The sequence below is a fragment of the Telmatherina bonti genome (assembly GCF_933228915.1).
Source record: "Telmatherina bonti genome assembly, chromosome: 4".
In the NCBI taxonomy this organism is placed as follows: Eukaryota; Metazoa; Chordata; class Actinopteri; order Atheriniformes; family Telmatherinidae; genus Telmatherina; species Telmatherina bonti.
Window position 1 is genome coordinate 23,157,276 of NC_136622.1, and position 19,908 is coordinate 23,177,183.

General features: G+C 38.3%; 3 protein-coding genes across 6 annotated transcripts in view; all 3 read left to right on the plus strand.

The window, feature by feature from the left end:
- Positions 1-19,908, plus strand: part of LOC306755196 (homeobox protein Hox-C4a) — a 51,583-nt gene that overhangs the window by 22,684 nt on the left and 8,991 nt on the right. Inside the window, exons 1-2 of one of the 4 annotated variants that reach the window (XM_079239494.1) lie at positions 14,441-17,181; positions 17,699-18,096. The exons of 1 other annotated variant lie outside the window; for it this stretch is intronic. In XM_079239494.1, the coding sequence (XP_079095620.1) occupies positions 16,746-17,181; positions 17,699-18,060 (798 nt within the window). In that variant the 5' untranslated portion in view covers positions 14,441-16,745 and the 3' untranslated portion in view covers positions 18,061-18,096. Of the gene's footprint in view, positions 1-14,440; positions 17,182-17,698; positions 19,197-19,908 lie in introns of those variants that run through there. 2 more of the 4 variants (XM_079239496.1, XM_079239495.1) reach the window with 2 other exon arrangements.
- Positions 3,341-4,512, plus strand: hoxc6a (homeobox C6a; the record flags this gene model as incomplete). Its single annotated transcript, XM_079238832.1, has 2 exons — positions 3,341-3,755; positions 4,205-4,512. The coding sequence occupies exons 1-2, from the start codon at positions 3,359-3,361 to the stop codon at positions 4,510-4,512; spliced, it is 705 nt and encodes a 234-aa protein (XP_079094958.1). The 5' UTR covers positions 3,341-3,358.
- hoxc5a (homeobox C5a) lies at positions 6,158-8,673 on the plus strand (the record flags this gene model as incomplete). The annotated part of the gene is made up of 2 exons (XM_079239498.1): positions 6,158-6,617; positions 7,753-8,673. The coding sequence occupies 2 exons, from the start codon at positions 6,158-6,160 to the stop codon at positions 7,959-7,961; spliced, it is 669 nt and encodes a 222-aa protein (XP_079095624.1). The 3' UTR covers positions 7,962-8,673.

Sequence of the window (19,908 nt, forward strand, 5' to 3'; positions counted from 1 at the left end):
AAGGTCCCGTTTAGCTTACACTGATCTATGTTGTGACGTTAGTACATAGTAAATGGTCTATACAAGCGGACTGAAAAGAAGTTGTAGGTTCAAAGAATCGGATGGGCCCTAAAGGGGTGCAGGTAGTTTTAGTTATAGGCCTGAATCGCAGAAACTAATTACAATGTAGCTACCAGTCCAGTATTATTATTATTATTATTATTATTATTATTATTATTATTATTATTATTACAATAATTGTTAATGTTATAATTATTATATATTATTATATTGTTATAATTATATTATATTATATTATATTATATTATATTATATTATATTATATTATATTATATTATATTATATTAGTTTTCATTCACTCATACATCTTTGTCCTCAATGTCCTTTTTGAAAATCGTAAAAACGCGAAGCAAAGGAATCCCGCTAACCATGCATCAAAAGCCGTGCATGTGATTTGCCTCACGGGCCGCAATAAAACACTAAAACACTGGGGGAAAGAATGACCTTTCTGATTTTGCACACTGACACAACCTCTGCTGCATTCCAGTCCACACATTGGCTTTACTGTTCAGCCTTTATTTACGGCCTCAACTTTATGGACCAGCGTGTTTTTCCTCCTGTGTGTGTGTGTGTGTGTGTGTGTGTGTGTGTGTGTGTGTGTTTGAGATACACACACACACACACACACACACACACACACACACACACACACACACACACACACAGGCATATACACAGAGAAAGAAAGAGAGCGAAAGACAGAAACAACAATAAGAATAAGCGAAGTTTAGAAATAAAATAATACCAATTTCTTTTACATCTGTAACCAATTCAATGCTTATTGATTTTAACAAGTTTGTACGAAAATTTCAAACCGAATACGTCAAGGATACGGAAATTGCGAGTAAACACTGTTCGCAAATCCACTACACATCCTGTTGACATCGTGAGCATGACAAATTAAGAAAGTCACAGTAGAAGCACCAGTTATTTTTCCACATTTGCCTTTTATATAGTTTAAATCTGGATTTCAAGTGTCAGTGTTAAGGGGTGAGTTCAGGTTTTCTGTCCAACACGATCTTTAGTTGCCAAATATTAAGGGTATTAACTAGGTAAGAAGTCTTGTCTTTTTGTGTGTACTTTTTCTTGTCTTCAAATAATCCGTTTTAATTAATCGAAAAACTGAGGATAACGGGGAAGCAAAATAAACAATGATACTGTGGCAGCTTACAATCGTCGCTTTATTTGCCGGAATTTTCTGTGATTCGGATGTCACATATGGCCACGAATAGGTGAAAGCAAACTTTTATTGCACCAGCTACTTCCTTCTCTTTGTTCTTGTCTCTTTTATGGGCTTTTCAGGATCCCACACAACAGACCAAACAGTTGCATGTTTAGGCTTTTTGTTTTCATTCTATTGAAGTAATCGATGAGCTGAACCAATAAGTTGCTTTGGCTAGAGTGACTTCGTTTGACCAGACATTCTAAATAGTATTATTGATTATTTTCTTGGTATGGCTTCTTGATAAACGGGTAGATAATGTCACTTGTCGTTCCAAGTGCATGGATAGTTTCTATTTTATTTGTAAAGGTTTAATAAACATTTGTATTCTTTTGTTTTCTTTTGGGGTAAAAAAAAAAAAAAAAAGTTGACATCTAATTTTGGATAGATAGATAGATAGATAGATAGATAGATAGATAGATAGATAGATAGATAGATAGATAGATAGATAGATAGATAGATAGATAGATAGATAGATAGATAGATAGATAGCAAGTTTTAGTTTAGCAATTTTGAAATATTTCTCTCTTAACATTATAAAATGGATTTTCAAACCCACAATTTCTTACAGCGAAAATGATCAATTCCCGTTCGTCCTTTTTTTCCCCAGCGGAAGGTCAAGGCAAGCTTAGAATGAGGAGAAAAGACAGAAAACATCTGTACACAGCCTATGGCGCACTGTGTTTGACTCTTCAGGTTTTAACATTTATCTGAAGTCTTCACCTTATGTTTGAGTTTAAGACAAGGTACCTGACGGTTACAGTTGGCTTGGATGTATTTGTCTGACGTCTTGCTGGAGGTACAAAACCAAAATTAATTAGGATTTTTTCTGATTTTCTTCACCAAGATTGCTGGGTGAAGTAAACATCTCAGACGCACTTCTTATCCACTTTCTGAACTTGTACCTGTATTGTATTCTGTTTGTTATTTGTGCTGTACGTCGCTTTTATTTCTAAATCTGTGCAATTCTGTCTGAGTTGCAAAGCTCTTCTGCAGAGATAGTTGTTAGTAAGCTGGGGAACGTCACTTGTTTTTATTGCCCTCACAGAAGAGACCATAAACGCATTCTTACCACCTACACCATCCCCCAGTTAACTGCAAAAACATGAAAAGTGCTCTTTTGCCAAATAATTTACAGACAAAAAGATAAATAAATAAACAAATAATAAAAAAATAATAATAATATTTCCCCTGTTTTGGAAACTCCCTGGTATGTTGCACATAAACAGTACACGGCTAATACTAGTTTTAATCCTCATGAAGGGCAACAAATTTGTTAGGCAGCGCATTGTTGGTGATGTAACCTTTATCTCTGCAGTTGCGTTATGAAATAAAAAGTGAGTTTGGACACATATGCAACACACGCACACACACACACACACACACACACACACACACACACACACACACACACACACACACACAGACACATTCTCTTATAGCCTACATATACTCACATAAGAAGTTAGTATTACAGTTAAGGGCTCTGTATTGTGCCTCATTTTATTTCTTAATATTGCTGAACTGCACTCTTAAGAATAGATAAATACATGATTTCATGAATTTTCATCCAGAAATCCTGCTTGCTTTCTAATCACTGTAGTGAACGTGACAACATTATGTGCTTTTTTCCTCGTTAAAACTGAATCTCTTTAAAGTTCAAACCGAAAGCTCCTTATCCAGCCATGCAGGATAGTGTACTACTTCAAGTCTACGTTTTGTTTATCGGCATTTAGCACTCATGTTCAAGCTCCGAGCTAAAAGCTACAGTTTCGCCTCAACTCCTGCGTCTCAATTGGTTGAGAATGGTCAGCTGACATTGTCATATTGTCTCTCACCGAGCCAAGCCTCAGCTATAACACTCGGGCTTGTGCGTCTTAACCGGAGATTGGAAATTAATAATTTTCAATCCTCAAAGTAGCCCACTTCCAGTTAGAGAGGCAGAAAATCGCGGTAAACTGAAAGTCAAGAAGAAAGGTGGCTGGCTGACTCAGATCGGGAAGACATTTGCAGCAGAGAGTGAAAAGAGACCGATAAATAAGTGGGGAGAGTTGGAGAGACGGTTACAAGCAAGGTATGAATTCTTATTTTGCAAACCCGTCGCTCTCCTGCCATTTATCCGGTGGTCAAGATGTTTTGCCAAACGTTCCTCTAAACTCCACCACCTATGACACAGTCAGGCATTTTTCTTCCTATGGCGCTGCCGTGACCCAGAATCGGATATATGCACCTTTCTACTCTCCTCAAGATAATGTCGTTTTTGGCTCTGGCAGGGCACAGTATGAATATGGATCAAACGTATTTCTCCAAGACAAGGACGTGCTGCCCAGCTGCAGACAAACAAACATGGGGCTCAACACACAAAGCCACATTGCTCAAGAGTACAGTTTGGATCAAGGAAGAGCAGGAGCCCAGGAGCAGAAAAGTAACATCCCGATCTACCCGTGGATGCAGCGAATGAACTCACACAGCGGTGAGTTTTACTATGACAAATAAATTAAGGAAATGGGCCAGTTTTACGATTTGTCTTACCAAGAGAGTAAGTTACTTTTTATGGCCTCATAAAACATTACTGTATCCCCTCGACTTGTAGGCCTAACATGTACAAACAAACAGCTTTCATTTTAAGAATGATATAGTAGCCATAATCGGTAATATGAGACAGAGACAATGTGTCTGAGGCTTTTTTTTTTTAAAATCATTTGCATAATAAAGTAAAGATGCTCTTTGAAATAGGTCCAGAATCTAAAATGTTTCTTTTTTAAAATATAGTTCTTGAAATGTAGTATAAGTTCTGATCAAGCAGCTTATTAAGTACCGCCTTAAGTATAATCCACATAAACCACAGGCCATGTTTCTACATGAAACGTGACTTGGTATTGTTAGCGACTAAATTAGTGTCTTTATTTTATATTCCAGCAGGAGTGGGCTACGGGACGGACAGACGCAGAGGACGTCAAATATACTCTCGTTACCAAACACTGGAGCTGGAGAAAGAGTTTCACTTTAACCGCTACCTGACAAGGCGTAGACGCATTGAAATAGCAAATGCGCTTTGTTTGACGGAGAGGCAGATCAAAATCTGGTTTCAGAACCGACGGATGAAATGGAAGAAAGAGAGCAACCTGACTTCCACGGTAACTGGAAGTGAACAGACAGGAACGTCACAACAAGAGGACCGCGGTGGTGCAATGGAAGAAGGGAATGATGAGGACAAGAAGAAGGAATAGTTAAAAGACGATTACGCCTGATGACCATTTAAACCCAACGTAACTACCTAAAAATCTATGTGGACTTGAGAACGACTTCACTGCATGATGGCCTCTTCGATGCTCTTTATTTCACATTGACCACAGGAATGTGGAAACTTAGATATCAAAAATAATTTCAGCGGCAGTTTGGTCCCTATGACATTTGGAGCATTGAGGGGGATTTTATTGTTATAATTATTACTGCGATGTCACACTTTCATTGTGAAAATAAAAAGAAGTATTATTCTTTCCGTTATTTCCCGTGCCGGGAAATCTGTGTAGTTACCCCTACACCCCATCCATCACTGTGAACTCTTTGATCACCTCACTAAATACAGTGTTGGCTTGACTTAGCTCATTATTGAACATGCACATTCCACGGCATTAAGGACACTCGATCACAGTATAAACTAGTACTTGAACTATCTGCAGAAAAAAAAGTCCCTGCATTAACCTAAAAGTTCTACGGAGAGTGTCCAGTTCACAAACAGCCTCCACTGAAATACCTGTATATAATGAAAAAGCAACAGAATATTATGTAAATTCCGTGAAGACCTGTGTATTTAGCCGCTTTGTTGGGACTGTATCATGTAAAACAGCGCCTAACTTCTTGTTCTTTGATCATTTGACACAATACGCTTTTCTCGTGAGATCATTTTTTTACACAATTAATTCTTCACTTTTCTTTGAGAGTTTCAAAATCATGTTTTGTCATTATTGTGTATCATGAAATAAAAAAGTCTTTTCAAACATACGTCTCCCTTTTCGTTATATTGTGACACGAGTCAGATGATTTTTAAAAGCAGGGATGTCCTTGTGGAACACAAACGTGGAGCATAAATGAGAAAGAAATGTTTGTCAATTTGTTTAAATTTCTCCACATGCTTTGCCTGTAAGTTGTAAAGTCAAGTAGGAATAAATAGAGTGGTGAAAAAAAATCGACTTAATTTGATCTAATTTAACTTACAGATTATGGTTGGCATAATGAGAGAACGGGAATGAATAATTGTTCAGCATATCATACGCTGTGATATGAAACACATTTATTGTGACTACAATAAATATATTCCTAAATATATAAATTATTATTATTATTTTTATTATTATTATTATTATTATTATTATTATTATTATTATTATTATTATTATTATTATAACAGTTGGTGTACCCTGGTGCCTCAGTGGCACAGAGCCCCGTCCGGATCGTCCTGCTCCATTCCAGACACCAGATGACGCTCTTGTCCTGCCCTTCTTTTACGCTAAAGAATCCCTGGCTGGTTCCAACAACCAACAGCTCAAAGTTTATCGGACACGTTTCAGCTATTCATCAATATCTCCATTGAGTATCAAGCCAATTTATGACTGGCCAACATGTGCACGTGATCGCATACAAATACCCCATATTTGGGCATGGCACGACGGATCAAGAATAAAAAAAGGACAAGAAAGCGTACTCCTACTATAAATTGTGGATTAATAATATTTTTTTTTTTAGAGGAGACAGTTTTAGGTTTTCTAAAAGCGGCTCCAAACGCAATGACCAACCAAAAGAAGGAAATACGCGTGGCACAAATCCCGCAGCTCTGAGTAGGCTAGATTTTAAAAAGTGTCGGTGGGAGTTTAAATGAGCATTTATGTTGACAGCTCCAGTCTCAGGAAAACAGACGAGACAACTTCTCCTAACACTATGTTTAGTTTCGATTTATCTGGGCGCAGGTCCAGCCGTTATGAGGGTGTTAATGTGAACGGGATTTACTCTTGTCCCGTCCCCACGACTTCTGCCGAACAGAGGGAGATGAAAACTAGCCTGCGTGGCAACAAGGATACTGCTCTCCCGTCAGGAACACTTATAACTATGGTGTCTAGTAGCTCGTCCATGGACGCAAGCGGGCTCAGTTACGGACGAGGAGCAGACAGAGATCCAGAGAAGAGCGCCAAATCCCTCGGCAACAAGAACAAGGAGAGCGACAAAAATGCGGATAACACGCAAACAGTGAAACGAAACACAAATGCGAATCATCTTCGGGATAGTGAGCAGCGGCCACAGATTTATCCATGGATGACAAAACTGCACATGAGCCACGGTAAAGTTTGCCTCTTTTCTAAAGTGCGGCTGAGACGCTTTCCCTTATTCACTCTTAACGTAGCAACAGATCTTTTCGCTCGTTCCAGTGTCCCTCTTGAGTTTTATAGGCCAAACGCAGGAAATAATAAAAACTTGCGGTCATAAATTTTATGACAAAGGCATCCATTGCTCGTAAACCTGCTCTGTTACGGTGAAGAGGTGATCTATGGTGTGATTTATAGTTGTATAATTGGATAAGAGAACAAAACTATGATAAAACTATGAAATAATACCTCAAATGCAACTAAGGGCGTTACTTGTTGCTTTTTTTTTTTGTCGTCGTTGTTGTTTATAATCTGCGTTGTACATCATGAAACAGTGAGGGGGGAAAGCCTTAGCCTTAAATTGAACTCTGGGAAACATCAATGCCCTGACCTAATCATGAACTTTTCACCTCGAAAAGATTTCAATAGGCATGTCTCTTCTCCGTGTCTTCGAACTATTGATTATCAGAAGACTGCAAGATGGACAGTGAGCACTTTAGCTGCTACAAACAAACAAAAAAGCTATGGACGAATGTAAACATACAGAAACACACAACAGGGACGGTAAATTTTAAATCTAGAGAACTGTTTCTTTACTTAACATGCTTGTGCAATTCTATTAATGTGGAAATATCTGGAAAAAACAACCTTTCTGTTTTTAATTCCATTTATTTGTATCATATACTTTTATTACCTTACAACATTAACTCTACACTACTGCAGTGGTTTGGATTGAAGCCCGTTCTGTTCAAGTTATCTGGACTCACACATTACAATTAAGGGAAATGTTTTAAGCTATCATTAGTTAATCTTACTTTTAGAATTATTTATGCAATATTTTTCATTTACGGCTAGGTCTATTCATTCATCCTCATGAAAACATATATTTTATTGCACAAATCCACCATGTATATCAGTTCATATCAGCTAATTCTAAACTATTTGATATTTAAACTCTGAGTGAAAGTGAACCTAAGAGATATTTGCTTGCATTGTGAACAATTTTGATAAATAAGCTTTATTTAATGCAACAAATAGTTGCAGTTGAACATGATCTATCATTATTCTATTTATGCTTTTGAAAACTAACTTATTTTAATGCTACTTCAGAATCGGAAGGTAAGCGGTCCAGGACCAGTTACACCCGGTACCAGACTCTGGAGCTGGAGAAAGAGTTTCACTTCAACCGGTACCTAAGCCGCCGCAGGCGCATAGAGATCGCCCACACTCTGTGTCTAAACGAGAGGCAGATCAAAATTTGGTTCCAGAACAGACGAATGAAATGGAAGAAAGACTCAAAGATCAAAGTGAAGGAGTAAAAATACTGCAAGAGAACGGGTTGCATGCAGTACGTTTTCAGCCATCCCTGACTGCGCAGTGCTGGAGTGCTGCCTGACCTTCAGATGAACCGCTAGGAGCAATGACATCATGACACCGCTCCGTGTGCTTCATCACCAATTATGTGTCACTTGCTGCAGTTTGGGACCTAATATATTGAATATCACTCACTTTGATCAATTGGTTTACATTTCTAAATTAATTTGCTGCCCATGCGATGATAACCCCACTTTACTACGCAAAGGAAACATGAGGCTGAGGGGAGCTTTCACGCTGACTGGCTTTGGTCCGCTTTGTATTGAAAAGCTGTAAAATATTAATAATCTGTATTAATGGGGGGTAGAAGTAGTGGACAGTGGTCACATAATATCAAGCTATGCCATCATAAAAAAAAATAAAAAAAAATCTAAGGCCAGTGAATCAAACAGATGCAAAATAATTTGAACCAACGTGTTAATAACATTTCACCCCCATCTATTTTATTTTAAAATGAATGTGTCGAACTTAGGATGTTGTTGAACTTGTTGTGTGTTCAGTCTTTGTGAATGGATATCTGTGAAGGCATCAGTTGTCATTGTCTTATTCTTGTGAATCTGGATGATTATATGTACTTCAGTGACTAAATGTGATAATGTAATGTGCAATGGAGCTCCCCTTTGTAAACTAAAGGTGCCTTGTAAACACAAGGCCTAGACTGAGAGATGGCCTGTTTGTTTATTGTAACCAATAAAGTTGTTGAAAGTAAGGAGATTGCCAACTGTCAGTGTTCCCATTTTTGTTGTTGACATCAGTGTTTTATTGCAAAAATATTATTGACTTACAATTAATATTTTGTACTGTGGGAATAAGAAGAATTAGCTGCACATCTACACGTAGAATTCCCTTTGTTTGACTACACTTCACGAGTTTTCCCCAGAATTTCTCGAGCTGACAAACGCGCTCTGAAGTTTAAAGCCCTCATAAAACTTTATTGCCCCGTTTCCACCACTATGCAGGCACACTCCGTTTCCTGTTTTGTCAGGAAAGGAAGACATACACACACTGATATGAGAACAACTCAACATGGACGCTAAACTTTGCTGTCTTGTGCAGCCTGACGTGTCACCATTCTAAAGGCCACATGGCCACTTTATATTAACATCGTGCTAATTAATATCACTGAAGTCAAAGTAACACTGTCCTACCGTGATAAAGACAACCCACATGCTGGGTGTCTGTTGCGGCATGAATGGAGTGATGACACAGAATATCCCAAAATCTTTTCAGGGTCACCCCTTTCTCTAAAAAAAATTAATGAAAATAAAGGGAAAAACGTTTTAAAAATGAACTCACCTTTGAAATTAATAAATTCCTAATGAGCTTCCTTCACGATATGTGAACCGATCAGAGCAGCTTCCACTTTATCTGCGATCTGGTAGGCCTAAAGATGTATTCAATCCTTTTTTGTATGTCTTTCTTTTAGGGTATTTTAAAGTTTACAAGGTTACATATGCCAATTGCCCCAAGCAGAGCCTGTGAATGGTGCATGGGAAGCACGTGGTGTCATTTAAGTGGGTTTTATGACCTGGAAGAGCTGACAAACCTTCGATATATACACATCATATATAATCTTAACTGTCCAGAATTGCAGCTGCCGGCTTCCCCTTATCGGAAGAAGGGAGGGCTTTGTGGCAGTGAGGATGCAGTGACTTTCTCTGGACTGTGGAGTGAAGAGGTACGGAGGTCTAAGAGCTGCAGTAAGTTTCTTTAACTTTAAGTAGAGGCCTAGTAGATGCCGTTTATTTCGCCGTGAAAATAATGTAATTTTAATGTTATGCTGTTGAGACTTTGAATGCGCGGGTTCTTATGTATTTTACTTAGAATTAAAAACTATTAACTGATAATTAATATTGTTTTGAAAATGAACCAATGTATATTTTACTATTTGAAGGACTAATGCATATTCAACTTACACACACACACACACACACACACACACACACACACACACACACACACACATATATATATATATATATATATATATATATGTGTGTGTGTGTGTGTGTGTATATGTATATATATATATATATATATATATATATATATATATATATATATATATATGAAAGAAATCTTCAAAGGAAGGAAAAAGAAGGATAGTAGAGAAATGCCGATCGTGGTTATTTTAGGACATACGCTCATTTAAAGCAATATTATTCTTAGGTTGTGTTTACTGTCTACAAGATTTTAATCTTTAAAGGGCAAAAAAATATTTGAATGCCCTGCTACAAATTTGACCTACAATTTCAGCCGCAATGATTCAGTTGTTTGCTTTAGATATTTGTTCTGTTTGTACGAAAAAGAAAAAAATGAAAGAAAAGTGACTGAAGAAAAGGAAAAGTGAGCCAAAACCATAAAAAAATCTTCCAGCTCTCCACCCCGCCCCCATCTCTCTTTCAGTCTCTCTCAGTCTCTCTCTCTCTTTCTGTCTCTCTCGCTCTCTCCAACTCACTTTCTCATGTCCTTGGAGCACAATCAGCTGCATGCGATTTTGGTTGAAAATGCCCACTGTATTTTATAATTCTATGTAAAATACAGTCTGGAAATAATGATAAATATCTTAATTAAACTTCAAAGAAAGAAGAAAATCTTTGAGTGAATTTTAGGCATATCCATTTCAGTTACTGTATCCTCACTGTTGTCTGAGGGTCGTGCAGAATTGCATGGTAATTCTTGCATGATCCAAACTCAAGTCCAGACATGAACATGAACTCAAGATGTAGGCGCTTTCTCCCCATGTGAAAAGTCCATGTGGACTGACAAACTCCTGTTTTCATCCCAACGCCTCCTTCAACTTGTCATTAGACAGATATTGCTAAATTAAACCGTTTGGAGCTTGATGAGGCACTGTAACCTTGTAACCTCAACATTCTTCAGTTGCTCAGTTGTGCACACCATTTATTATGTGCCTTAACAAAAACACGTTTGTCTTTACAAACAGTTCGCGCTTCTTAGCCACTGTGTGAAATTGCACATTTTGAAATCAAGTTTCATTTGGATACGTTTTAGCATGGTTGACAGGCAGTTGCTGACGTCAACATCACAAGCTAATGATGAAACAGAAATGATCATTTTCTTTTTAAATTCAACTTCCATCCAAATGGGAAGTTTGCACCCTGATTTCAATGTAATTTATATATACAGTCCAGATGGTGGTTCTGTAGTTTTTTAAATGTTTATTTCGTCTATTTATTTAGTCAAGTTTCACGTTTCGTATAGTGTAAATCATACACGTTCGATAGGGGGCACTGTTGAACTCGCTCCTGTATGAGTGATTCACTGTGGTGGGGGCAACGTGTCCTAGAGAGGGCATCGAGTAGAGATGTTCTTCTTTACAGGTATTGTGTCCTGTTGTACCCCCCTTTTTTGTTGTCCACGACCAGGAAATGATCATTTCCAAAACCTATTTTATTTATGTCAAAACAAAATAATTTCTGTTTTTAAACAGAAATAATCTTTACATTAGTTTTGCCTACAATATGATTATTGAAATCAAACTAATTGTACATATGTTTTTTCTTAATGTTAAATTTAAATATATTTTATTTTAAAACAGTCTTTGTCAAAACACTTCTCCACAATACAAGTGAATCAGTCTAAACATCCGTTTTCGCGGCTTTTCTCCGAACTGTATTCCTTTCTTTGACCTGTGGAGCTGACGCCGTCATCATTCAATCTGCAGAGGTCATTTCCGGGTGACCACAGACTTTCCTTTGTCTGAATCAAAATAAGGACCATAAAACTCCATTAGTTCTTTTGTGAACACAAGACTTTATTTACAATGTGAAGACAAAGTCATGATTTTTTTAAATGACTGCCACAATTTAGTCGCACTAAAATACAGAAATTTCCAATAAAAAGAAATTTACTCAAAGAAATACCAAAATACTTGTAAATTTAGTTTTACTAACCGTCCAAAATTTTTGTCCATGGTCCGTGTGATGTATAGGAGCTCGCACATGTCAAAACATTTTCTAGGGCAACCTAGAAGAAAAGGGCAGCGTAGGAGAAGGCCTATGCATAAAACATAGTTTAAACACAGTTTGTCAGATAATTTAATTGTATTTATCTATTTGATTTTGCTTTCATTTGCTGACTTTTGTGATATTTTAAAACAGAACCAAAACCGAGAATTATAATTGCAAGCTGGTTTTATTCTAATATGTCTGCAAATGTGAATTTTCAAATGGGAAAGTAATTCATTCAGGAGATTTTAGATTATGATTTATATAGTCTCCACACCTATGATAAAGGTGTGTTAAAATTAAAATGTTCAGTGTAACAGCTTGCAGCATTGCATTTGGAGTTTTTATTTGCGTTTGCAACAAAGAGAAATAAAATTGCATTATTCTTAATCAAAATGTTCTCTCCTTGTTTCAGACAGTCCGTCGGGTCAAAATGTGCAGGTACGTGGAGTTATAAGTAAGTGTTCAGCATCGCCTCACGCGGATCCACCTGACTTAAGCCAAGTCAGGAGTCTACTTGCATTGTGGAGCTTGTTATTTTGCTGAAGGCAAACAAATGTCTGCCCACATAAAAATCCCGATGTCTAAGGGTTAAATTTATTTAGATTTTTATTTGTTTAAGAGCCAATCTTAGTATTTTTCGTATCAAGTTAAAACCGCATTGCATCCTTCCTTCATATGATTAATAAAGCACGAGTTGCGCAGTGTAGGTTTGAACAGAAATGAACCACAACACTGCAGTAAAACCAACCAGCGGTTTATATGGCGAGAATACAGTTTCCTAAAAAAAACCACCTCTGCTCCCCTGACTACTGCTTTCAAGGACCATTCATATCTAACTAGTCTCCAGTCTGTCTTCACTTCATTAAAACTTTTTATTTTAACTGGACCATCTAGCCAATGTTATTACACCTGGGGAGAATAAATGCGTAAAGGCTATTAGGTTAAGGGTTTGATTAAAAGCGCATCGTAACCATTTTCATCGGAGTGCATATATTATTGCTGCCCTATATGGACCCAGGTCATGTAGCTACTTGGCCACCAAAATAAAAATGAACACAACACAACAACCTCCACATAGTTGTGTACATATTTATTTTGTTTACATAACTACATGTGTGAACAAGGTTGTAAACTGTTATTTTGTAAAAGACAGAGTGGGAAGGAAAGCTTCATAATCTCTCAAATGAACAAATGAAACATCAAATTAGTTCGCCTGAGGGTCTCATTTTTTGTACTTCTATATTATAACTAGTTATTGAACTAGGTGCACGATCTGAAAGCCATTTGTAGGGAGAAAGAATTCATTGCTGTCTCTCCATCAATAATCCTTGGCAGTGAACTATTGGAACCAGTCAAACGTGAGGGGTGAAACGCGGGTCAGGCTGTCTAACTAATATTAAAATGCGTTCGCCAGAGAGCATGTGGCGAGAGGGCGTATATGGTGTGCGTGTAGCTCTTTCACACCGACTGGGTGCACAGCAAACAGCATGTACTTAAATGAGAATATTTAGCCAAATGAAGACGACTTCAGGTTTTGTGATTGTTTCCATATGGTTCGCTGTTGACCTAGGATATTTCTTAGATCAACAAACGACAGATAATCAAATCCAAACATGTATGCCCTGGAAGATAAAGACATTTTTTACACTGTTTCAAGTTCTATATTGCCCCTCCACTCTAATCAATTCCATTGATTCACAATTTGAGTATGTTTGCTGTTTTTAATAACCTCGAAACGTGTCACATGCCCGATATTGCATTTTTCATCCGAGGCTTTTCTCATTAGCCTCCAGAGTGACAGGAATAAAGGTTACTGAGCGGTCAGTATGGTAATAGCAAGCAGAAGAAATGGTTGGGAACAATAGAAACTTATTTTTCATCTGTGCTGTCACGCCGTCCCTTTGTGTCCAGCGTGTTTGTGGTTGAATATTCATAGAAGAGCTACCTCAAAGGCAGGGCTGCATGTGGAGAGAAAGAGACTATGTCCTCTGTGTTACTGTGTATATGTATGCAGGCATGGGGATATGATTGGGTTGTTTTTTTTTTTCTAATAACTGATTTGTATTTCTGGCTTCAGTAACTCTGATAAACAACAGCTGCCTTTGCATAAACTTTGTTTGATATTTCTGTATTGCAGAAGTTAAATGTGTTATTACACTTATTTGTACTGCATGCCAATTAGATGTCAGTGATAACCTATTGACTGGGGTGTTTCCTCGACAGATCCCCTTTGCAGAGTTAAACCCAAAAAAACGTATTAGTTGTCTATATGTACCCTGTAGAACCGAATTTGTGTGCAATTCAAACAATCGCAAATGCGTCTCTACAGGAATACATGGGCAACTGAAATACCACGCCAGCCAATGGATGGTCTGCATCTGCTCTTATGACCCCCCCCCCCCCCCCCCCTCCTTCACACGCCTCTTGCTTTTTGCATGTCAACGATTATACTTACAGCCTACGCCCAGATGCTAACAATGCAATAACACTGTCACAAAGTGTATTCATAACCTCAAAACAGTCATGGATTGTGCAGGTAGGCCAAAGAGAGTAAAGCCATGTGTGCAGTGTGCGGCTACTACTGTGTCAGATCCTGTAAAACACGTTAGGAACCAGGGGTCGTTTAAAAGTGACTGATTTACGGCTTTTATTGCTCTATAAAACGCCTCTAACATCCTCACGAGGGGCAATAGAAATGTCGTGCGCATTCTTTACAAACTGTACAGCCAGAAATATGATACGCACTTTCACGTCGTTTTTAAACCTATTATGTAATTATTGTTATGAAAATCGAGCCCTTGAATTGCAAAGCGGAGCTGTTGACAGAAAGTAGACTTATATTTTTTTTATTGAGTTTATTATGATTGTTATTAAGCTGCTAATATTTCAGAGGAATGAACGTGTTTCTATTTGACTAAAGGAAGAATGGGTAGCTAAACGCTCATGTCATGTGGTAGCCAATGCAACAAGGCAGGATCAATTTACAATATAAAAGCAGGAGCTAATAAATTAGCTCCTTGTCAGAGCTTCAGCCAGGATTAAAATATAACATTTCCAAAAGCAAGCTGGAATGAACTTCCTTTACATATAGATGTAAGTAGTTGGATAGGTGAGGCTAAAACACATGTACATGATAGTGAAGCTATGTGCATGAGTCAGATGCACTTGTTTCTTCTTCTTCAGAAAAGTCCCAATTTCTTATACCTTCTTCAGGAGTTTCTTTAATTGAATCTGGCTTTCAGCTGCCACATACTGTTTCATTTTTACTACCAATACCATTCCCTACCCAGATTTAGTAAATGTATTAATTTATTATTTTTATATTTTTAAAGTACACATAATGTCCAGCAAGCAGCAGATAAGGAGGTCTTTGCAGGATGGTGCAAATCATTGCCACAAAGAAAGAAATACTTCAGCGAGGAACAGGGAAGAACTACCTATAATTTCACTTAGTATCTCTGATGGGCATTACCATGGTTTTGGCTTGCAGAAACCAAATATGACAATTACACAGTACTAGTCCTCTGATGTTAGGTCAGCTGATAGTTTCGCTGTTCTGTGACTTCTTACTGATCTCGTTTTTGCCCTGACAGATTTGTGCTTCTTAACTATTCTCTTGCAAATTTGTCACTTTTATGGCGTCACTGCAGTCCTGCTCTGTGGCTGGTTGTGATGGGATGGGTTTTTAAAGTTAAAACTTTTAAAACAGTGTTTCAGTTCTATGGTGTTTTGTTGGATGAATCACAAAAGTCACAGTGACATCAAAACCCACACTGACAAAGTTTGTTCTTTCTTATGATAGCTGCTTTAAGAAGGAGATGAACAAGCTAAATGTGTTTGCTCTTGTCAATTTTCTTTGTACATTATGTGATAGGATAAGTTATTCCTTTTTAACATCACACTGGCACACCTGTATTTTGATTGCAGGAAGTTATTAATAAATATACTGATGCAAATCTGTCCCATTTTTACTGTTTTCCATTCTAAATTTCCGTAAGATCTTGTAGGCCAATTATTGTATTATAGAGCGTGAAAAAAAAAAATCTTTCAAGACAGACTTTTCAGACTTCAACCTTGTCCAACTTCATAAATAATCTAGCCTTTTCAAAATTCATCCAGCATCTCATCTCTCCAGTGCTTTCTAACACCTTAAGTCACAATCTACTAATTATTAATTCTAAAATTAGTGTTTTAGGACTAACACTTTACAGAGGCTGCCGGCTCTAATTTGTTTGTGTATTAATGGACAGTAATCTGTTTCACATCTGCAATGCTGTTGGTAAAGAGTATGCTTCCATTCATTAACAAATAACCTTTATACAAAGCATGCAAACTAAGAAAATGATTGGTTCACTATTGTTGTGCCTTATCCTTGGCGAACCATTGTCCCTTTGAATAATTGAGACCAGTGGATTTTGCCTGTTTTATTTTTTCCTTGGTCAGCAGCTACTAGTTTTGTCCCCAAGATCAATTGCCTTGGTAACACAACCAGAGAGAGGGAGGGGGAGATGGCGGAGTGCTGGGGGAGAAGGAGGGGAGACAGAGAAAAAGAGAGAGAGAACGTTGTGCCTACAATGGCGACTGTAGGTATGCTAAATACCTCTGGTTCCTTATCCGGGAACTACCTCTTACTCTGCTATTGGGCCATTGGGTCACGTGGTTAAAGTAACTTTACAGGGCTGCTCGCAAGTAGGAGGGCTTTATGGAGCAGAAAAACGACAAAGCTAGAAAAATTATTTTCCACTCCAGAAATTAATGATCATGAGCTCGTATTTGATGGAGTCTAACTACATTGATCCGAAATTTCCTCCATGCGAGGAATATTCGCAAAATAACTACATCCCAGAGCATAGTCCAGAATATTACAGCCGCGCAAGGGACACTGGCTACCAGCATCACCATCAGGAGTTATATCCTCCGCGGGCGAGCTACCAAGAACGCCAGTATAACTGTGCAAGCATCCCTGAGCCCGACACGCCAAGGGGACATGGAATACCCCATTCTGCACACCTGCTGACAGGAAAAGGGCAACCTGCTTCATGTGAAACCCCACAGTTGTCCATGTCCCCTGCCACCCCACCGGCCGCAACGTCAGCCTGCAACCAAGCCACCCCGGAGCATCCAAACAGCACAGCCTCCTCCAAACAGCCTGTGGTGTACCCATGGATGAAGAAAATTCACGTCAGCACTGGTAGGCAACTTGTGTGTTTATGTTCCCCGCACTCCTCATGATCCTCTCTCCCTTTCCCTCCTTTTATCAGTCCCTCTGACTCCCATCTAGTTGCCAGCCCCTGCTCCGATAGCAGGGAAGCCTTTGAAATGGCACAATTGAGGCGGATTTACGACTCGGCATTGGTAATTACACCCACCATAAATTTTATAGCCGAGGTATACTCAGGGCAGCCGTATCACCATGTGGCTTCTGCTGTTATGTATTGCGCGATAGAGAGAGGGGGAGAAATGAACAAGAAGAAGAAGAGAGAAAAACTGAGCTTTGTAATCTTGCATTAATAATTTAGATCATGGTTGGATGTGAGTGTCCTCTCATTACGCTGAGAAGTTCTTAACTTCCCATTTGAATTTCTCAAACAGCCAAACATTCATGCCCAATAAATCTTTGAAGCCATATCTCAGTTGAGGCCATTCTTGTTTACCCCTCCTTTCCTCCCTTCTCTGTCTCCCTTTCTCTCCACTTCTCCCTTTCCCAGTGAACTCTGGTTACAATGGGACGGAGCCAAAGCGGTCTAGGACAGCATACACCCGGCAGCAAGTCTTAGAATTGGAGAAGGAATTCCACTATAACCGATATTTAACTCGGCGGAGGCGCATTGAGATCGCACACACCCTGGTTCTCTCCGAACGACAGATTAAAATCTGGTTTCAAAACCGCAGGATGAAATGGAAAAAGGATCACAGGCTTCCGAACACCAAAGTGAGATCTTCCTCTTCCTCCTCCGGGTCCAACACAAGCTCAGCAGCCGGCGGTGTGACCGCTGCCCCCGCCACTAACACTGGGGCCCCCGACGAACTCACCGGAGCACAGCATGGCGAGGATATTACCAGGTTATAAAACCACATACCAAGATTGTGGCTAGACAAAGAACTGGTAATTTATAGAACAGTTATATATTTTGTTTTCGTAGCTATCATGTGCGGTTTCCTTTCAATCCAAACTTATATAAAATGCATGTTATATGGCATGGATTACTGCGAATACCGATTAATTATTTTTAAGTGACACAGGGTTTAATTTATTTGAAGTTCAATTAATATGATTTTTTTATTGAAAAAATGTTTTGAATGAAGGAGAAAAAAAAAGTAGAAAAATATACATTTTATCAAAATGTTATTGTGGGCCATTCTTTTGCTCTGCTGCCCAAGGTAAAATGCACAATCTATTTATTTCAAACACTGGAAGGAAATCACTATAATAATTATTTTTGGTATATGAAAAAAGCTGGAACACACCATTGATCTTAAACTTGTGTGTTTAGGATTACAACAATGTGTGAATTACCTCGTATATTTCAGAAACAGGATTTTGATCAGCAGTTTAGTTTTTTGTGGTGTTGTTATTGTGTTTAGACCGTTAAAATGCAGACTATTGTGAAATGCAATAAACGGAGTTTAGTGTACTTGTGCTAATCAAATTGGTCAATAAAACAGTGAGTGTCTACTAGTTTTACAAACGTTTGCTCGAAGTTCATTTTAGGTATAAGGTCTATCATTGTTGTTTGGAGTTTCTTCTTAAAACTACAAATAATGTGTGACTATCGTACAGTTCATGAGGGGGAAACAAGAATCACTGTGTTTTCAAATTGTGGTTATCAACCCTGCAGCTCTTTTTTTTTCGTCCTTAAATTTGCAATATGTACAGACATGGTGAGAGGTGTATGTGCGCGTGTGTTGGAATTAGTACTTGCGTGTTTGTGTTAAAGCCACACTTCTAATGGACTGAATTTATTTCTAAAATGTGAAAAAAATAAGTAGTTTGCGCTGTACTACATTACGTGCAACCTCCTCAGTCTGAAGGGCATTCAATTAACGGTTCAGACGAGCCACTGTGGCCCTCCAGTCCACACTGCCTCTGCCGGTGCCACAAATGAGGCTCTTTGCTTCCTTCGACCTGACTTCAACACAAAGATGCATGCGATTAATTAAGAGTGCTTTTGTTATCTGTTAGAGATTTTAGGTTGTGATTATATTCTTACCCATTTTGTAATGCAACTAGTTGCTCTGCTTTTTCTATACTCCACTGCGCCATGCGACGGAGGTTTCACATGTGAAATAACTACAAATAAAATAAAGTCGTGAAATCAAGATAGATTCAATGTAATGCCTCCTGTGGTGTTGGTCAAATCTTAAAGTGTGGATAGTTATTTGGTTAATTGTCTTGACTTTGTTAGCAGAACTGGCCCTGTCAAGAAGAGTGCTTATGTTTTTCTTGTGTTTGCTATTTGAATTGTGCTTGTAGAAACACTTTGCCAAATTTGTTTAGTGATTTCACAATGTGCACTTAAGCTCATGCCCACAGGTTTGCATCAGCTCGAGAGAATATTTAAACCTTCTGTTTCAAAAACGGCGCTGAGCAAGTGTCTGTGCAACGTCACGATGCGTCTTTCACCTGACTGCAGGATTGTTTACGTCTGCAGACCTTCTGGACTGATACAAGAAGTTATCCTTCAAACTGCACCTTCAGCTACTCCTCAATATTTTTTCTTCCTACAATTTCTTGCCTAGGATTTTTTTTAACAGATGGAGTTTCAACATGACTTAAACCCATAGACGCGCAAGAACTTGATAGATTATTGATACTGTGACATGAATAGGTCTTATAAAATGCCTTGCGTAGTGGGAGGCAAAACAACACAAAGAGAAGAGGTACTCTCTATCATCAATCTTTCACCACTGAGTATTG